Below are 20,943 nucleotides of genomic sequence, written 5' to 3'. Positions count from 1 at the left end.
TTGCTCTGTCCTATCACTCATGCCTGACTCTCTGTGACCCAATTTGGGGTTTTCTTGGCAAAGATACTGCAGTGGTTTACCATTTTCTTCTTTAGCTCCATTATAGAGATGAGGAGATTGAGGCAAACAGCTTCAAGTGATGGGTTGAGGGTCATACAGTTAGTAATTATTGGTTGCCAGATTTGCCTGGGTCTTCCTGCCTCTGAGCTGGATACTCTCTCTATTTGTGTTACTTAGCTATTCTAAAGTTAGAAGTATTTAAGTTCAAATCCTACTTAAATACTGATTATATGACTTTGGAAAGGTCTTCCATCTTTGTCAATTTACTCATTTATAAAATGAACATAACAACAGCAATATTCTAGGACTTTTGTGAGGTTTCATTGAGATATTATTTGCAAAGCCCTGTGCAGATCTTACAGCATTATGTAAATACTAGCTAACATTGTTATTAGTGTTATATTAAGACAAATCATTAAAAGAAATGTTATGCATATATTTATATAGGAAAATGATAATTATAAAAAGCCAAAGTCATACAATGATAAACCCACTCTTTTGATAGTATTACTAAAATAGTGGATTAAAAAGAATATTGTGATACATTTCCCTGAATTTTTGCATTCCTTTTGATAAAATTTATTATTATTGTGGAAAAGATATTGAATAGATGATAATACATTCAGCTGGATTGGTCAGAAGAGTTGTCTTGTTGCTTATATTTATATCGTGTGCAAACTTAAGCAGTATGCCACCTTAGGATCCTGTGCTTTGAAAGAAGTATTTCAATAGATTAAAAAGTGTAAGTGAATAATTTTTGAGAATAATTTCCTCTAGATTTTTGTCTAGGTTTTTTTGGTTTGTTTTTGTTTTTGTTTTTTGCTTCTCATTTGAAGCAGCTGTCAAGAAATTTATTTTTTACTAATATTTTCCTTCCCTTTTAAGCTAAGCTACTTGCCATCAATTGAGGTAAATTGTCTGACATCAACAAGGTAGATAATTAATAGTGTGGATATCTGGGAAAAGCAGGTGGAGTAATTTTGTTCTTTTTTTCTTAATTGCCTTCCCAGGGATAGTATACTATGGCAGGTATTCATACATTAACTAAAATGCACTACAGAAATAAACATTCATATCTATTCTTTCCTTTTCCAAAATAGTTAAAATCAGCATATGAATTTATTGAACTGAATGGATTATGTGGTAGAGGTGCTAGTGGCTACAAAGAAAGTTGTAGAACTTGTCAGATTAAAGTGACACCTCATTAGGGGTGACAGCCTGCTGTTTACTTATTTGAAATGCTTAAGAACAACTAAGTGTAGGTGTCATTCTATTATGGCTAATTAAAAAACCCAAACTGTCTTACTCACTCCCCTCACTCTACTCTTACATACATCATCATCATCATCGTGTCCCCCATTCTCCCCCCCCCAAAAAAAAACTTGCTTCCAGTCTGGCTTCCATCCTCCTCCCTTCCTCTTTGCCACATCCTGAGGCCTTTTCTGAGATCTCATCCTTGTATTCTCTTCAGCACTAGACCTTGTTGATCATTCCTACTCTCTTCTCTTGGATTCTTCTTTCTTTTGTAAATTTTAATGACACTGCTTTTTCTTGGGTTTCCTCCTTCTCTGTCTCTTTTGTAATACCATCAGTGTCCATATTCAATTGTCTTACTTTCTGTAATCCCTCTATTACTCTTTCTTTCCTTCCTCTCTTTTCCCTTCCTTGCTTTTATTCTCTCCCCTTCTCTCTTCTTTTTTCCTCCATTAGCTGTCATGGGTTTAATAATCATCTTTATACAGATAGTTCCCAGATATTTCTAGCTAACCCTGATCTCTCTCTTGAGATTTACCTAGTAAATGAGATATTGCCAACTTCTATTAGCTATTTAGAACCAAATGTTCCATAGATTTATTTTAAATACGTATTGTTTTATGAATCATGTAAACATAGTATGTGTTGATTTACATCGTCTCCACAGTTCTTTTTCTGGATATAGATGGGATTTTCTGTTCAAAATCTGTTGGGATTGCTTTAGATCATAGACATCTTATTTAGCAAATACTGCTCTTTAGTCCATCTCTTTTATCATTTTTTTAGGTTAGGAAACTCACAATCTCCTTTGACTCCTCCCAAGCTTTTACTCCATATATCCATTTAGTTGTCAAGTGTTGTTGATTTTCCCATTACATTACATCTCATTGTGTTCTCTTCATTCACAAGATAACTATCTTGTTAGTTTTGTTCTGCTTTCACTAGGGATGAGAATATGATCTTAAAAATAGGTATTTTCCTGATAAAATCTTTTCTTTGACTTGATATTTAGTGTATAGCTAGTCAGTCCATCAGTCACCAACCATGTATGAAGTACTTACTATATCTTGCACTTATTGAGAATAAAAATACATGCAAAAAAGAAAGACAGGCTCTTCCCTCCCAGAGCTTGCATTTTTTTAAACTAGTATTTTATTCTTCCAAATAGATGCAAAAACAGTTTTCAGCATTTACTTTTTTTAAAAATTTATTTATTCATTCATTTATTTTTTATTATAGCTTTTTATTTATAAGATATATGCATGGGTAATTTTTCAGCATCGACAATTGCAAAACCTTTTGTTCCAATTTTTCCCTTCCTTCCCCCCACCCCCTCCCCCAGATGGCAAGTAGACCAATACATGTTAAATATGTTAAAGTATATCAACATTTACTTTTGCAAACCCTTGTGTTCCAGATTTTTCTCCCTTTCCCCTCCCCTAGATAGCACAAAATCCAAACATATTTCCACATTCCTTGCTACACAGGAAAAATTAGATCAAAAGAGTAAAAATAAAACATGAGAGGAAACAAAAAGCAAACAATACCAGCAAGGATGAAAAAAAGTATGTTTTGATCTACATTCAGTCTCCATAATTCTCTGGATGCAGTTGGCTCTTTCCATCATAAATCTTTTGGAATTGCCTTCAATCACCCCATTGTTGAAAAGAGCCAAATTCAATCAGGTGAATTTTGATTTTTAAGGAGTTATCTTTAAGGAATTTTTGTAAATCCTTTTCCCACATAGCCAATTTTTTTTTTAAAGGCATTATTCTCTACATTGAATTTTTGTGCCATTTTTAACATTTGGCCTGTTCTGTTTTTTAAAGTATTGTTTTCTTCAGTATTTTTGGTGCCTCCTTTACTGGACTGTTGTTTCTTTTTTCCTTGATTATTGCTTCATTATTTTCTCAATTTTCTCTCTATATCTCTTATCTGTTTTTTAATAGCCTTTTTGAATTCTTCTAGAAATTCTTTTTGGGCCTGAGGCCAGTTGACTTTTTTTTTTTTTTTTTTTTTTTTTTTTGAGGCTTTTTAAATGAGTAGATTTGACTTTGTTATCTTCTTCTGAGTTTGTATTTTGATCTTCCATTTCATCATAGTAACTTTCTGTGATCAGATTCTTGGCCTAGAGGAGCATTGTTCCAGGATTTAGTTTAGCTTTTTGCATCTGTTCTCAGACTAGCTTTGGAGGTCTCTTAAATTTCAAGACAAGTTAAAGAGCAGAATTAAAGTAAAAGAGTTAGCAGGTAAAGAAAAGATACACACACACACACACACACACACACACACTACAACAGGGATCAGTAATAGAATTTATTAGGAAAAAATAGAGATAGTAATCATTGAACTTAGTCAAAGTTGAATGTAAAAATTCAATAAAGTAACGTACATTATGTCAGCCATACTAGATGTAAAGATATAGTATGCATATATATGTAGGACGGTAGGTGTGTGTGTGTGTGTATATATATATATATATATCGGGCAGGGGTGAGAGGGGTGCCTCTGTATGTGTATTATCTACATTTGTGTATATAAATATTCCTTCCTTGTTGTCTTCCCCCATCCTTGGCTTTCCCCTATCCATCCCTCCCCCTTATTTTGTAGACTTTGGAGTGCTATATCCTTCATGATTTTTAGAACTCTTTCCCATTGTGACTAAGTTTTCAGAACTATGAACTCTCCTTTAATGCATCTGTGTCTTTTTTTCCCCCTTCACCTCATTTGTATAACATAATTACTATTTTTTCCTTAATCCTACCCTAATTTTTCTCTAGAACTGATGTCAGCCTTAAACAAGTGATATGCATTTCCATTTAAAAAAAAAAACATAAACAATCTGGCCATGTTAAGTTCCTTGAAATTGATCTTTGATATTGGCTCTTATTTGTTAAGTTTTCTATTGAGTTCAGCTTTAGTTGAAAGTCCTGATAATCTGCAAGTTCGTTGAACGTCTTTCTCTCCCCTCCCCTTCCCAATTCAATATTATGGTTAATTTTGCTGGATGTGATATTTTTGGCTGTGGGCTTAGTTCTTTTGATTCTTGGTATATATGATTTTGGAACCTGCATAGTTTTATTGTAGCTGCTGATAGGTCTTATACCATTCTAATTATTGCTTCAGCATATTTTAGTTTTTTTCCTGTTGCAAAATTTTCTCTTTGATCTGGGGGTTTCAAAATTTGTCAGTAATATGTGTTTCTTACAAAGGATCTCTTTGAGGTGATGATCAATGAATTTTTTCTTTTTCTATTTCTTCTCATGTTCTATAATTCCAGGACAAAATTTCTTGAATTATTGTGTCAAGGTTTCTTTTTTCTTTTTTTTTTTTTTTGATTACAGCTTTTAAATCATCTAATTATTCTTACATTTTCTCTTTTAGAACTGTTGTTTTTCTTATAAGTTGTTTCACCTTCTTTTCTATTTTTCATTTTTTATATTCGGCTTTGTTATTTCTTGGTCTCATCCCCTTGCCCAATTCTAATTTTCAAAGATTTATTTTCATCTTTAACATTCTTTATTTCCTTTTCTCGTTGATTAACTTTTTTTTTTCATAATTTTGTTTTTCTTGGATATTCTTTTTTTTTTTTTTTTTTTTTAAGTTTTCTCCCAATGTCTCCCATTTGATTTTTGAATTTCATAAATTCTCTTTAGGCAGGGAACCATTTAACATTACATTTAATCTTACTCTTTGGATTAGAAGAAGCTTTTCTTTCTTCAGTATCCTCCTCTGAAGATGAATCTCGGTTTTCCCTGATCCCATAATAAGTTTATATGGTTTGGTTCTTTCTTCTTTGCTGGTTTTTTTGTTTGTTTGTTTGTTTTGTTTTGTTTTTGAGAATTATTAGTGCAGGCACCTCTTTAATTGTGGGAACAAGGGGAGGTGCCTCTGGCTTCTGGCTTCACTTTAGTTTTGCCCTCTGACCTTGAACCTCAAGTGCCCATAGGCAGCAGCCTCTCTGCCCCACTGCTTCTGTACTCCTGGTGTACCCAGGGCCATGTCTCAGCAGCACTACTGGGCCTGGGGTTTCTTATCAGCAGAAGCTCCCTCAGTGTGCCTGGAACCAATTCCTCATACATTCCAGGAGGTGAAAATTCCTGTGATTCCTGCTGAGGTTCCAGCCAAGCTAGCCACAGGGGTCCCCCATTGGGTATTTGTGTGGAGCTAGCTCTGTTTTCACTTCACTCTGGTTAATCCCCTGCCTGGAGTCTATCTTGAAATATTTTGAGACCCCTGTTTTGCCCCAAATCTTCTTGATTTTTCACCAGTCTATGTTAGCCCTAAGGCACAAATATGTTCTGTTTCTGGGGGAAATCTGGAAAGTTTGCAATTTACTGACCTCTTCCATTTTGCAATATCCTTCTCCATCTCTATTGCTACATTACTGTGTGATTCATGAAAATTCAAAATAGTCTGTGACTAACATGGAGAGCAATGGTGAAATGTATGATGGGTATAAAGTAATATGCAGCATATTACAAATAATGTATTATATGCTATAGGAAATATAAAATGGCCAATATACAATAACTGGAATATCAGATATAGTTTGAAGAATAACAGATAAATATTTTGATTAGTCCTTTGTTATCCACATAAAAATATAGAAGAAAAACTTCCAACATATCTTTTGAAGTAGTAATAGAAGGAAGTAGATGAAAATCACTATGAAGGAGGAGGATGTATGAATAGGTTGTAATTTGGTGGGAGGAATACCTATATGCATTAGTTCACATTTCCATTGAAGAAAAAATTTACTTATTAATTTTGTTAGTGTGTGATTTTCATTAGTGTATCTCTAAAAATATTTTATAAAATGTTATAATAAAAAATTTCTTGAGTATCTTAGTTTTAAAATTATTCATTTTTAAATCAGATGTCCAAATTGCATAAATGTATTAGTGTTTGAATGAATTTAAGTTAAAGTTTCTATTTTAATCTCAGCTTTGTATTTTAGGTATGACTTTGGTATGTGAATTTAACCTATTTCTTTTATACTGAATTTCCTCATATATGAAAAAAAAGTGGACTAGATTACCTTGATCCCTTCTAATTTTAGACATAGTGAACCCAGGAATTTTCCATTTTTACAATACAACTACTATTTGACTAAGCTATGTGCCCACCAACTTTTAACATGTGTTCATTCTTCTTCACTATCCCATATCAGAATTGAGGATTGGGAAAAATTTTGCTCTACATTCCATATTGGTGATTTACTGGGAAACATTACAAATAATTGCAATAATAGAAACGTATAGAAGTATAAGGGTTTTAGAAACTTCTACCTGAATATTATTCATGAAAAATAATGGATCAAAACATATTTCACTATTTGAAAATGACTTTTAAAAAACGTGATATTGTCTTCATGACCAAGGACAGTGAGCCATTTTCTGAATTTGAAAGCTTATATTAAGTTGACTGGGATATTAAAAGTTGATCTAAGAAATAATTATATAAATGACAAAGAATTAAAGAAATTTCATTCACATACTACAAAAACAATAGGAATTGGACAGATTTTTCAATTAAAGAATATTATGTAAATTTGACCTAAACAATTGATGTCAGTTTTTAGTGTTATGTATTACTTTACATATTTTTAAACTTTAAAATAATAAAGCTTAGATTATCTTTTGCCTAGCCCCCAGTATGATTGAGACTTAGAATGGACCAACAGAAAATAAGGCAGAATTTGAAACAGGTAATTAGTTAGTGTTTATTGTTAAATTTAAAAATATGTAAAGTAATTTAAAAAATAGAAGGGTACCAGTCCTGTAGTAAGAAGGACCTGAGTTCAAATGTGGCCCTCAGACACTTAGTACTTCCTAGATATGTGAGCCTAGGCATGTCATTTAACTACAATTGCCTCGGGGGGGGGGGGGGGGGGGGGAAGGATCAGTATCATTACTTTAATTTTTCTTAAGCTGTCTTATGGATTTTGTCACTATTTCCTAAAATGTAGCATCAGCAAGAAATTGACTGTTTTCTAAATCCAGTACACACATTTTCCCATTTAGACATTCTAACTTGTGTACCTGGTTTTGATGATTTGGGAAACTTTGCTTGTAAAATAATAGAAATTTAATCCTAGTATACCTAGAAAGTATCCCAGAAAGAAGAGGCACTTTTACATTGTCCCCAGAAATAAAATGAATTGAGATTTGTGGATAGATTCCTTGGAATCATAGAGAACCCTCTTTCCCCTTTTTTCAAAAGGAAGAATTTTTTTTCAGTATATTTAAACTGTGAGCAAAGAATAGTAATATAATTTGAGTAGCTCAATTATGGCCCATGTCATCATGAAAATTTAGTAATTTCTTGCATATCCTTGAATGCGTTGTATCAAGATGTCCAACTTTTAAAATTGGTTAACAGTCCTCTGTTTTTCTTTTCATTCCTTTAAAAAGAAAAATCGATTCAATGAATTGTCAGATTACCTCAATAATGATTATTTTGAAACAAGGGAAAATTTGATGGACTTTCATAGTTTTTGACCATTTTAGACAATAAGAAACCCTTGTGAGCTGCATCTTGTTATCTAGGCAGTTCCAGATATTGTCATCTGTGTTATGTGTATAGGAAATGTATTTGAAGTCTCTAATGAGTGTTAGAATTTCACTTTTTAAAAAGGAGAAGAAAGATTTTAGATGTAACTCAGGCTTCAGTGATGAAAGGAGGTCTCTAGTTTTAGGAATCTTTATTATATCACTTACTTTCTTGTGTATTTTGTAACATTAGTTGTGGGAAAATATATTCAAACCACAGATTTGAAAGCTGAGTTTATGGGCTTTCCAGACAATTTGTGTGAATGGCTTATCAGTGAGAGAATTTGATTCCAAGTACTTGAAGAATCAGTGGTACTTGAGTTTTCAAACTACATTACTTGCTCAGAGTGAAATAAGAAATAATGGAAGTACATAGGAGATGAATTGTTTCTATCATTATGTATTATTTCTATATATCATGAATATCCATTTGTGGAATTCTTTTTTATGCTCTTTTATATATAAAATCTAATTTGTCCCATTCATTTTGTAGACTTGTGAGATTCTGTTGGGTCTTATCTTTTGTAAAGCCCTCAAAGTTAAAATATTTTCCCTACTCCAATTTTTTATGTAGCCTATATATAAAATTTTGGGGGTTGCTAGGTGGTCCAGTAGACGGACTACTAGGCATGGAATCAAGAAGTCTCTTCTTTCTAACTTCAAAATTTGCCTTTGATAAGTACTAGCTTTGTGAACCTAAGCAAGTCATTTAACTCCTATTTGACTCATTTTCCTTATGTGAAAAATAACCTGGAGAAGGAAAATGCAAACTACTCCAGTATCTGCCAAGAAAATCTCATGTGGGGTAATGAAGTTGGATTTGCCTAAAAAAAAAATAGTGAAATAACAATATAGATTTATTTTATTTCTTGTCTCTATGATTGTTTTAGTTAAGGCATCTCATTGTCCTAATTATGATTAGTACTTATTATGAGGAGACCAAAATGGTGGAGAAACCTGAAGAAGTTGCCTGAGCTGTCCTGTTCCTTTGGAAATAAAGCTCAATGTAGCCTTTAAATGGATCCTAAAGTGACAGAATGCACAAAAAGACAGAATGAAACAAGTTTCCAGTTTAAGATAATAAAACAAGTGTGAGGTATCATGGGGGTGTGGGGAATCTGGGGGGAGACTCTTAGCCACAGCATAGATCAACAAGGCCCCTGACTCAGCAGGCTAGTGGTACAGGTCAGCTGTGAGGCCTCCAATGCAGATGGCAGAGTGCCAGCCTCAGAACCCCTGCAGAACAGGCCCAAGTGGACCTGGCTACCCCAGCACAATCGGCATGCACCAACAACTCTAGCCTCAGCGGAAAACCCAGTGGCCAGGTCCTCGTTGCCTAGCAAAAGAAACTTGGGTTGGTGTTCTCTGTGCCCTGGGAGCAGAGCTCCACTTAAAAATGAGCAAAAAGAGCCTTGTACTTAGAAAGCTGCTATGGCGACAGGCTTAGATCTGAACACAAACCTGCAAGGAGGACAGCAGTGCCAAAATACCATGTGTAAAGCCTCAAGAGGAAATATGAACTGCTCTCAAGCTCAAAAGCTTCTCTTAAAAGAGCTCAAAAAGGATTTTAAACATCTAGTAAGAGGTAGAGGAAAAATTAGGCAGGGGGTGAGGGAATTAAGCTGTGCAGGAGAATTATGATTTAAAAAAGTCAACCACTTATTAAAGGAAGAACAAAAATTGACTGAAAAAGAAAATAACTTTAAAAAAAAAAATAGGATTTCCAAATGGAAAAGCTGAAAAAAATAACTGAAGAAAATGATTAATTAAAATTAGGATTAGGCAGTTGGAAACTAATGAGCATAAGATATCAAGAACCAAAATCAAAAGAATTATAAAAACAAGTATTCATTCTGGGAATGGAAGGGCCACAAGTGAGCTGTCCAGACTCCTACAGTTAGACATAGAACTTGAATCTAGGCCTTTCTGACTCTGAGGTCAGCTTTGTATGGCTGCCTAAAATACTGTAGTCATTATATTAAATTATAGCTCTTGTAGGTCAAGGATCCTACATCCTAACTGGTCAAAGGATATGAACAGACAATTTTCAGATAAAGACATTGAAACTATTTCTAGTCATATAAAAGGGAGTTCCAAATCATTATTAATCAGAGAAACGCAAATTAAGACAACTCTGAGATACCACTACACACCTGTCAGATTGGCTAAAATGACAAGAAAAGATAATGACAAGTGTTGGAGGGGATGTGGGAAAACTGGGACACTAATACATTGTTGGTGGAATTGTGAACCAATCCAGCCATTCTGGAGAGCAATTTGGAAATATGCTCAAAAAGTTATCAAACTGTGCATACCCTTTGATCCTGCAGTGTTTCTACTGAGCTTATATCTCAAAGAGATCATAAAGTAGGGACAGGCACCTGTATGTGCCAAAATGTTTGTGGCAGCTCTTTTTGTAGTGGCAAGAAACTGGAATCTGAATAGATGCCCATCAGTTGGGGAATGGCTAAATAAATTATGGTGTATGAATGTTATGGAATATTATTGTTCTGTAAGAAATGACCAGAAGGATAAATACAGAAAGGCCTGGGGAGACTTATATGGAGTGATGCTGAGTGAAATGAGCAGAACCAGAAGATCATTATACGTTTCTATAACACTACTGTAAGATAATCAGTTCTGATAGATGTGGCTCTCTTCAACAATGAGAGGATCCAGATTAATTCCACTTGATCTGTAATGAATAGAACCAGCTACACCCAGCGAAAGAACACTGGGAAATGAGTATGGATTATAACCTAACATTTCCGCTCTTTCTGTTATATTTTGCTTGCATTTTTGTTTTTTCTTCTCGGTTATTTTTACTCTCTTTCTAAATCCTATCTTTCTTGTACAACAAGATAACTGTATAGATATATACCTGTATACATATATGTATTTAACATATACTTTAACATATTTAATATGTATAGGACTACCTGCCATCTAGGGGAGGGAGTGGAGGGAAGGAGTGGAAAAGTTGAAACAGAAGTTTTTACAAGGGTCAATTTTGAAATATTACCCATGCATATAATAAAAAATAATTTAAAAAGAAAAGGATCCCACATCCTGAGAGAGCAAAAGTCTGTTCTATATTTACTGTAGATTTCTCTGTCTTAGCAACTTTCAGTTCAAAACTTTTACCTTAAATCGGTAACTTTCCCTCCCACTCACACAGCTTCCTTTCTTTGACACTATCTATTCCTGGCCTTTTGGTAAGTGGTGATTGTTGTTGTTTTGGGTGGGTAGTTTTTTGAAAGGGAACTGCTTCACTTTTATCAGAGTTCTCTTTTCTTCCTTCTCCTTTCCTGATGGCATTGCTCCCTCCAAGATCCTCTCTGCTATGCTTCTGTTTTCTTCCTGTGTTCTTGAACTTCCTCACTTAACCTACAAAGATACTAAGGTTTTTAATATCCTTTAAATATCAATAACTAAAAAAATACACAAGCCTCTTGATTTTCTCACCTCTGCTTTTTGTCTTCCTTATCTCTGCCCAAACCTGGAAAAGGCAATATGTATTTACTGGCTCTATTTCTTAACCAGCTTTTCACTTCTTGTAGTCTGGCAACGTAAGTCACTACTGAAATTAGTCATAAACGACTTCTTCATTGCTAAATTCAGCAATTCTTTTTCTATCCTTATCCTTTTTTTCTTTCTAAGAGCAGTAGTTTTCAAACTTTAGTCTCAGATCCCCTTTATATTCTCAAAAATTTTGTGGACTTCCCTCCTTCAAAGGGAATTAGTTTGAGTTGGTTTTAATCATGAAAACTTAAACGTATTAAAAGTTTAAATGTCTTCATTTATTATAAATTTATTTGTCCTTGCTAGATCTTCTGAAAGGGTCTTGGAGACTCCTCAGCAATAATTTCAACTTTTGAGCATTAAATTATTATTTTTGATTCCATTCTTTAATGTTTAATTTTGGTTTGAATAAGTACTTCATCCTCACCAAATCTTTATTCTCAAATTTCAGATGGGTACAGAAAGCAACCTGCACGAGCAGTTCATTAATGTTCAAACTATACACTTTTAATACATTTTGATTATCACTGTTAGTCAGCATCTGCTTAGAGTGTTGAATTCCTATTTTGAATTATCATGAGCCTTTGTAAAACAAATCAATTCTGTTTTTTGTTTATCAGTTCTGATAAACTTTTTGAATATATTAACTGATAATATCCTGCCTAATAGTATTAAAACAGCTTATACTGTGACGTGTTCATTTCTCATCCAGATTTCTGCTTGACAATTTAAGGAATCTAACCTGAGTTCTTACTCTGTGTGTTTTTTTTTTTAAACAGGTTTGAAGAACTTGTAAAAAAGTTCAAAGTGGAATATCATGCTGGTGGTTCTACACAGAATTCTATTAAAGTTGCTCAGGTTAGTTAACCATTTAAGTAATTATAAAGAAATCTAAATGAAAATAATAATATTAACTCTTTTGCATCACATTTTTCAGTGGAATAAATCTCCTTAATACAAAGTAGGTTCTTTTATTAATCTTAAATTGGGATTTTTAGTTTAACAAAAAAAAAATCTTAATGTCTTCTTCATAACAAATTTTTTCTCAATGATGTACACTTCAATTTTTGTTTCTCAAAATAAAGTAACATTATGACATGTTCCTTGTTAAGAGAAGAGTTGATAACTTTGTCCATCTCATCTTTTATCTTGAAAGATAGACAGACCTATTTAGAGGTCTATTTTAGGGACCCATATAGATTTTTCGACTTGAAAAGGGACAACATTTTATTTTGAAAAATGTTTGATCATTGATTATTCAGTATTTGCTCAAATAACTCATCTAAAATGGAAATTATTATCCCCTCCCAAGGCAATCCATTCTATTTTCAGATAGACATAACTTATTATGCATCATTTCTTTGTAATAATAATATATAGTGTGTGTGTGTATATATATATATATAGTATATATAGTGTTTACATATATATATATATATATATGTAAACACTATATGTTTACTATGTGACAGAAATTTTGCTAAAAAGCTTTTTGATTATCTCATTTGGTTCTTATAACAATTCTGTGAGCTAGATACTGTCATCTTTTAAATATGAGGAAACTGACAGATAGAGATATTAATTGTATGAGGCTCTGTTTGAATGTGGGTTTTCCTCACTCCACACTTTGTGCTCTGTGGGCCAACTATCGTCACCCCTTGCATCAATCTTAAATCTGTCCTTCTACAAATTTCTATTTGTTTCTATTTCTGCATCCTGCCGAGCCAAGTAGAATGAGTTTATCCTTTTGTTTCCTTCATGTAACCCTTCTGTTACTTAAAAGTAGCTATACTAAATATCTCCCATTTTTTAGTTCATATGTATCACGAGGGATTTTATTAACTGCTTTTTAAGGTCTTTTCCATTTACAGTACTATGATCATATGAACTGATTCTAATTGTAGTCCCTCTCCTACTGTACTTCCTAAAGTGTGTCCTCCAGTAAGCCTACTGACAAACATTTATTAAGTGCTACCCACAGGCCAAGTGCTAGGCCACAAATATAATAAAAAAGAAGACAGTCTTTGCTCTCATAAAAGGGAAAGACAACATGTAGAAAAAGGATTGGGGAGAGAGGAAATAGAAGGGTCTCAGGACAGGCAGAATGGCAAATTCCATAGATCCAGTAGCGCTGCTGAGAGTGGAGTGAAGCTTGGCTGCTCTGGAGCCATCTGTATAAGGGAAGCCCTGGTTGCTATTTCCTCAAGGGAAAGGATAAGGGCAGGATGGTGTGATATTCCAGAGTGGAAGATCCTAGTTACTGGGGTGAGAATACATCTGAGATAAAGTGGAAAAGTGCATATATACAAAATAAAAAGGAAATGATTAGTAGAAGAAGGCTTCCTGTGGAGGATGGAATTTTAATTGGTATTTGAAGGATAGACAGTGAGGTTGATGTTTGGAGTAGGGAATGGAGAACATTTCCAGCATGGAGGATAACTGATTAGAAAAATTAGTTACTATTTTAGTTGTCGTTCAGCCAAGAAAAGTCTAGTTAGGACTTTGATTCCCTAGTAAGGCTCACTGTGCTTCATTTAATATACCCTGTATTGTATTCTTCATATGTCAGATACTTAGAATTATCAGAGATTAAAAATATCAGTTGAAAGTCTAATTCCTAAACAATGACAGTTTAGAAAGAATTGAAAATTATTAATTATGCCATTCTCCTTCAAATAAAATGGCTTGGGTAATGAAAGCAGTAGGCAGAAATCTTTCTAATCTTGAAAGTTTTGATGAATAAGTAAACCATATCTGAACAAGGGATGATAATAAGCAGTCTTTACTCTATATTTTGCATCTCAAAGGCCAAATGGAAAAAGCTAGGACCATATATATATATTTTTTTTTTACCAGTATGATTTTGAAGTTATCTTAGACATTATAATCTGTTGTAATGGCAAAATCCAGAGTGCTTAAGATCATTCTTTTATATTTAAATTGAATATTATCTTTTTATAATATGTTTAGCATGAAATTTAAAAAATATACATTCATAGCTGTGATAAATGCCATTTTTAAAATTTTCAAATAAACAAAAACTCATTTTAGAGATAAACTTAACCTTTTTCAGTCTATTTCTAAAAGCAGCTCATAATGTCAAGGAATATATCGAAATTTAAATACAAGTTTTTTCAGAATAAATTCAATATAGATACCATGCTTTGAAGAATGTTTTTTATTGTAATTATATGTTTAATAATTTTTATTCATTTTTATGCCATCCTGCTATTGGTTTAATGAACTCAAGTTTTAAGACATGTTTAATAGTGTTTTTTAAACAAAGTTTGTTTGTTATAAAGTGTTCCATATAAAAATCTCCAGAAATCCTTTGGGAAGCTGTTAACTTCAGGTTTTGGCAAATCTGTTCACATTCCATCCCTATGCTGCAAAGTTTTATGTTTTCGTCTTGTCACTGGACTATCCCAAGTAATCCATTTGTATATAAATAGAAAATGTGAATTATGTTTTGAGTAGTTTTGAAGAAAAGTTCTGGTACATCAAATACTTTCCCAGAAAAAGACTCAGTTGATAACTATAATTTATAGTTCTTTACAGTTTCTGGTGGTTTTGTTTCTTAATAAATATTTATATTCTTGAATAGACTAATTTCTCAGCTAAAATCCTACCCAAATTAATATCTAGATTTATTAATATATTTTTTATTTTCAGCTTTTAATTAATTTCCTAAAATGTGATTTGAAAAAGAGTTGTTTCTGAAAGATAGCAAAAAATGAAGAAGGATAGGATTTTTAAGTGCTGATTTTTTTAGATTTTGGCTCTTGTCCCCCTTCTTACTTAGGTTTGGGTCTTACACCTTTGTGGCTTTGGTGAATGCTGAAGCCCTAGCCTACATCTCAGTTTGCATATTCCTTCTGAGGCATGGGTACATTTTGGGACAATAGTATTCTGGTCAGGGTGTGAGAGGGGAGGAGGTGGAGACAGGAAACAGATCCTTGAGGAGAGAGGGCAGTAGGAAAACAACTTGTGGGCCTCCTTTCATTAACTCTTTCTCAGCCATATACACCATGCAATCAGTTCAGAGAATCCTCTATTGGTAACAATAGTTGGTAAACCATAGTAGTTTAAAATGGGTGGAAAGTAAGAGGAGAAGGAAAGAAGCATTCTACTAAGGGATAAGTTTTTTCATCATTTCCTTTTCAAAATGTTGAAATTTTCTTCAATATTTAAATGAAATATTAAGGTATTAGCAAGAATTCTACCAAATATGCAGAGAGAAAATTTTGTAATAAGCTATTATCAATTTTGTTTCTTTTATGAAATAAAATGAAGGTTTTTTTTAAAAACACAGTTGTTCAGAGAAGTTTTATTTTTATAGCAAAGTATACTCTCTGACATATTATTGAATGTGTATTTATATGTGTGTATATATGTGTATATATATTATATATATACATATATATATACAGTCTTATTATTCATTATACATATAATTTCTATGAATTCCATTTACCATAAAAGTGTGTAGCTCTTTTATTTTAACAGCCTCCTAGAAAGGTAAGGAGTACTGGAATGTAAAAATGAGGTTTATTCAGTCTAACATTCTTAGTATTTATTATTGGTGAGTTATGATTTGGTGGTGTTATGGGCAAAAGACATTTGAAATGGTTTAAATATCTTGTAACCCTTTAAACTAATATAAGGTCTCTGAGGCTTTTGCTTATGTGTAGAGATTTTTCTTTTGAAAACTTGTTTGCTCTTGGCCTTTCTGTTGCTTTGTCCTAATTTCTGGTCGCAACATTTTTCCAAGGTTGTTTCTCCTTTTAATGCATTCATAGAATTCAGACATTTGGAGTTGTAAGAGTGACTTATGAAATTGATTGGTGTTATTTATAGTTTGGTGTTTTATTTGGGGAGTTAAATCAATATATAATCGTTTTCTTCCTGTATTATGAAATAAGAAGAAAGTGCTATTTTGCTTACACTGTACTTCGGCTACACTTCAGCCCTTGCTGGTTTCAATGACAAAGCTATTATTTGCAGTTCATATTTTGACAAGAATCATTAAAAATGATTTTGTAGATTTTTACAAACTTTGAGTAGTTGTCACTTTCATATTATTTTCTAGTGAAATTTGTTACCTATTTATTTGCCCAGAGGTCCATTGCTTTCTTTCTCCATTTCTTTTAAAACAGTATAAAGGTCTTTAAATTCTTTATTAGCTCTTTTGTCATTTCCTCTAGGCAGTAACCAACAGAGGCACTTAGGGGGTACTAACTCAGTTTGACAGGTCAGAGGCGTTGTGCCTTCCTGTGTTGCTAGATTTAAAAGTCTCAGAGCCTTTATCAAAGAAAATGCCCACCAACATTGCTCTGAGGCAAAGGAATTATAAACATACACACATGTGTGTTTGTGTCTTTATGTACAGACACATTTGGATATCTTTACTGAAATAAGTATGTCATAGCTTCATAATTCAGACAAATTCATTTATAAAAGTGAATATTTTTAGGTCATTGAGTCTGATTATTTTATAAGAAGCAACCAATATAATGTTCTTAAAAAAAAAAAAAATACAAGCAGTGGGTAGGAGATTCAAACCTTCCGAACAAATATACTGATTTTGTTGTTCTTCGTTCTTCAAGACCCTCTAAGTGGTTCAGCTACAATGCAAACAAATTTTTCTAATGCAAAAAATCTCTTAAAAAGTAGATTATTATGTTAAATAATTAGATAATTTATAATTTCTTATAAATCTTATGTAGAAATCTTATAGCAAAGTTTCTGTCTAGGGTCAAGACTGACCAGTAATTAGTATTAGAAAATTCAAGTGTGTTCAATTAATTTTTATTTCTTAAATAACCAGGACTCTATGATTATATATTTAGAACCACTAAGAATTTCTGTGATGGTACAATCATTGAAGCTTTTTTGAAATTACTTTAAAGACTTTGAGTATCAAAGTACAATAAGTACTTTATATATACTTTGTATCTACTTGTAACGAGCTCTTCCAAGTAGAATTTCTGGTACTTGAAGCCTGAGATTTTCTTTTCCTATCCCAAGTACCTTGATAAAGATTTAACTTATACTTCTTGAATTGAATTGAGTCTGAACCAACATAACTATAATTTTGTCATAATTTATCTGGCAGATAAATGATTTGCATACTGTTAATAGTATATTATTTGGTTCAGTCCTGTGATAAATTGAATATGTTATACTGAATGTATCCTTTTTTGTTGATTCAGCATTATCATCATTAATATAAATTATTATCATATACCACCATATGAGAATTCTCACAGGTAATTACAGAATTCCTGTAGTTCTTAAACAATAATACATTATTAATGGTTATACCTTATATTTATATTTATTTCCTCTTTTCAGATCTTTATTAGTTGAATCTTATCGTTTGAAGTTGACAGGCGAGGTGCTTTATTATTCCCAATTAAAATTTGATTAAACTGAGATTCCAAGAGTCAGTGGCTTACCTCAGGTCCCATAGCTGTTAATCTAAGGTTCTTCATTCATAACCTGAGTTGAATTCATTTTTCTCTTTGGTTGTTCATCTTGTATTTGCTGCATAATCAGCCATGATTTCTCTGTCTTTTGGTTTATATATCTATCTACCTAACTATCTATCTATACCTATATTATATTTCTATCTATATAGAAATCTATATCTATCTATCTGTATCTATATATCCTTTTAGAAGAAAATTGTTGCTTCTGTTATGTTCTTGAGATATAAATTATTTTTTGTATTTACTTTTTGGTTCATACCCATGCTCTTTGGTGAGAGGAATTACTGTTGAGCAAACTCCCTGTTCTAGTTCAAAGCCGCAAGTGTTATTCAGTTTTTAATCTTAGACGCGTGGGCACTAGAGAATGAAAATGACTTGTTTAGTATTAGAGCCAATGCATTAGAGACCGTCCTTGAATCCAGAACCTCCTTTCTCTGAAGTCTATTTTGCATCCACTAGACAAAATTGATTCTCTAATTGTAGCTTAAAAGAATCTACTTGTAGAAAAGAGAGAACCAGGCTTACAAAAATCACCAACTTTACGAATTTTTTTTTTTGTGTGTGTGTGTTCAGTAGTATTTAGGTGACTTCCTGTTGCTTCTCAAGTGGCTTTGAGCAAAACAATTTTTAAATCTCTTTTCCTGATTTAAGGCTGATTTCCAAATAGTTAATACCTGTCATAAGTCTAACCTCTTGATAACTGGATGGTCAGGAGAAGTCAATGTAATTTTAAAAATATTACCTAAGTGTTCTTGCTTTTACATTTCTTAGTAATTTAGGTTTTGTAATGTTTTGGATACTTGCAAAATGCCTAACTATTCTGAAATTACCTGTGTAAATTGTGGATGACTATGGAAAAAATTCAAATGAACTTCTGAACTTTTCTTAATCAAAAAATGTTAAACATTTCCATTGTAAATTTCTTCATAATCATTTTTTTCCCCTTGAGAACTGCTGGGTCACTCAGTGGATAGAGTGCTGACCTGGGAGTTAGAAAGACCTGAGTTTAAATGTGGCTTCAGACACTAGCTGTGTAACCCTGGACAAGTCACTTATCTCTGTTTTTCTCAGTTTCCTCTTTTGTATAATGAGCTGAGGAAAGAAATGCAAGCCTTTCTAGTATTTGCGAAGAAAATCCTTAATGGGCACACAAAGCATTGGATACAATTGAAGAAATGACAACAACACTCCTTTAATTCAATAATTAGCAATAATATATGCACTGTGATTCATGCTTCAGCCATCTGTTTGCTGTTTCTCACATAAAATAGTCCATCCATATCCCTTTGAATTGACCTTCCCCAGGTTAGAAATGTTCTTGTGAACCACCCCTTAGCAGAAACCACAGATTTCCCATCTTTTTCAGGATAATTTTCCTGGTCTCCTCCACCCCATGCTACTGTATTTAGTTATAAAGGAGTTTCTTTCCATTTTTTTCTGGGAGTCTCTTATATATATGCCAGTCTATGCCTGTTTTATCTCCCTTACATAAACTGCAGAATTTAAAATGTGAACTCCATGAAGAACAGACTGTTTTTGCTTTTTCTTTTAACTCCAGGATTAGCATAGTGAGTGCCTTCTACTAAGTGCCTAATAAGTGCTAATTGATTGATTTATTGCTAGAATAGCCTATTTCTCATTTCCTGCTCCAATATCTCTGAACCTGTTTTATATAATAGAATAAACACATTTTGCTAAGTCTGAAATAATTTCTTTTAAGTAGAGAACATTTATTATGCTGACTTGAGGAAAATATATTAGGGGTGTAATTATAGTTCTTTTAAAACCATAGTGCAGATAATTTCATGGAGAAGGTAAAATTTTTAGATATTCTTTCTCCATTTTTTCCTATATGACAAAGATGGCTTTTTTTCCCTATTAAAGACTTAATTCACCAACTATGGAGTCATAACAAATTGATTTTATTCATCATTCATACAAGTTCGGATAACCTAGGACTTTACTTTTGTCTTGAATGTTCAAATCTGCTTTGGACATGGCCTGACTTAGATTTATAGTTTTGTTTTGTTTTGTTTTAAAACTTCCGTATCCTATAACATGCTCCTCCATTTGACATACTAAATCATTAAATAAGGCAATTTTTTTTAAACTTTCCTGATGAATTTCCTCATTAGTTACCTCTTTATTAAATTGTGCATATATTGTTTGAAGCTATTATACAGTAATCATGCAGGTTTTCACACATCTAAGAAAGCTTTTTTTCCTCCTTAATTTCCCCTGAATAAGTCGTAAGGTAATACAAGTTTCAAGTTTTGAGAACTAAGGTTTTTCTTTTTTCTTTTCTTCTTCTTCTTCTTCTTTTTTTTTTTTTGTAACATGAAAAAGAATTTGCTGCAGAAAAGCTGAGAAAAAGATTACTTTAAGACAACAGGAAACTCGAATCAAAGTGAAGAGAACTGTGAATATGATAGAACATGAATAATTTATAACATCTAACTTAAGTGTTTCTAAACAAGTAAATTTTTTAAAATTCTAAGACCTCATTATAAATTCCTTTTAAAAATTACTCCAACACTTTTTACTTAGTATATTGAAATTCTTTATTTGAAAAACAACACTGGTTATCTCTTAAGATTGATTTATTTTACTTGGAAAAACTAGTTAGGGGTTAAAAAGCCTTTTTTTTCTAGGTGTTATTCTGGGAATCTAGGAGTAGGTCTGATCTCCTTAGATCTACAAAGAAGTAACACTAGGCTGATCAAAGAGAATTATCTATTCTAATGGCTCACACCTGGAGGAGTTGTAGAAATGTCAACAGCACAACTATATTTATAAATATCGGAGCAGTATGTGGCAGATGGAGATGAAGCACATAGTTTACATTCTATCTTCCTGTCATTAAACAGAGTGTAATATTTGTAAGGTGCCTGTTAGTACCAATTTCAAAATTAATGAGTAGGTTTAAGCAACACCAGTTTCAGAAAATAAAGACTAAAATAGGCTCCTCCATTTCTGGTTTCTCCCTGAAGTTTACATAATTTGAGAATGTAAGTGTAAACACTGAAATGCTTTAGGTATTTTTTCTTTTTTATGCTTAAATA

The 20,943-nt window shown here is 32.7% G+C and overlaps 1 protein-coding gene across 3 annotated transcripts in view; it reads left to right on the top strand.

The window, feature by feature from the left end:
- Nucleotides 1-20,943, top strand: part of ADK (adenosine kinase) — a 618,595-nt gene that overhangs the window by 217,104 nt on the left and 380,548 nt on the right. For all 3 annotated transcript variants that reach the window (XM_031949472.1, XM_031949471.1, XM_031949473.1), the window contains exon 4: nt 12,170-12,248. In XM_031949472.1, coding sequence (XP_031805332.1) covers nt 12,170-12,248 — 79 coding nt within the window. The remainder of the gene's footprint in view (nt 1-12,169; nt 12,249-20,943) is intronic.

The sequence above is a fragment of the Sarcophilus harrisii genome, chromosome 2, assembly GCF_902635505.1.
Source record: "Sarcophilus harrisii chromosome 2, mSarHar1.11, whole genome shotgun sequence".
Taxonomy (NCBI): Eukaryota; Metazoa; Chordata; class Mammalia; order Dasyuromorphia; family Dasyuridae; genus Sarcophilus; species Sarcophilus harrisii.
The sequence above is the reverse complement of the archived record's forward strand: the minus strand, read 5'-3'. Positions and strand labels throughout refer to the sequence as shown.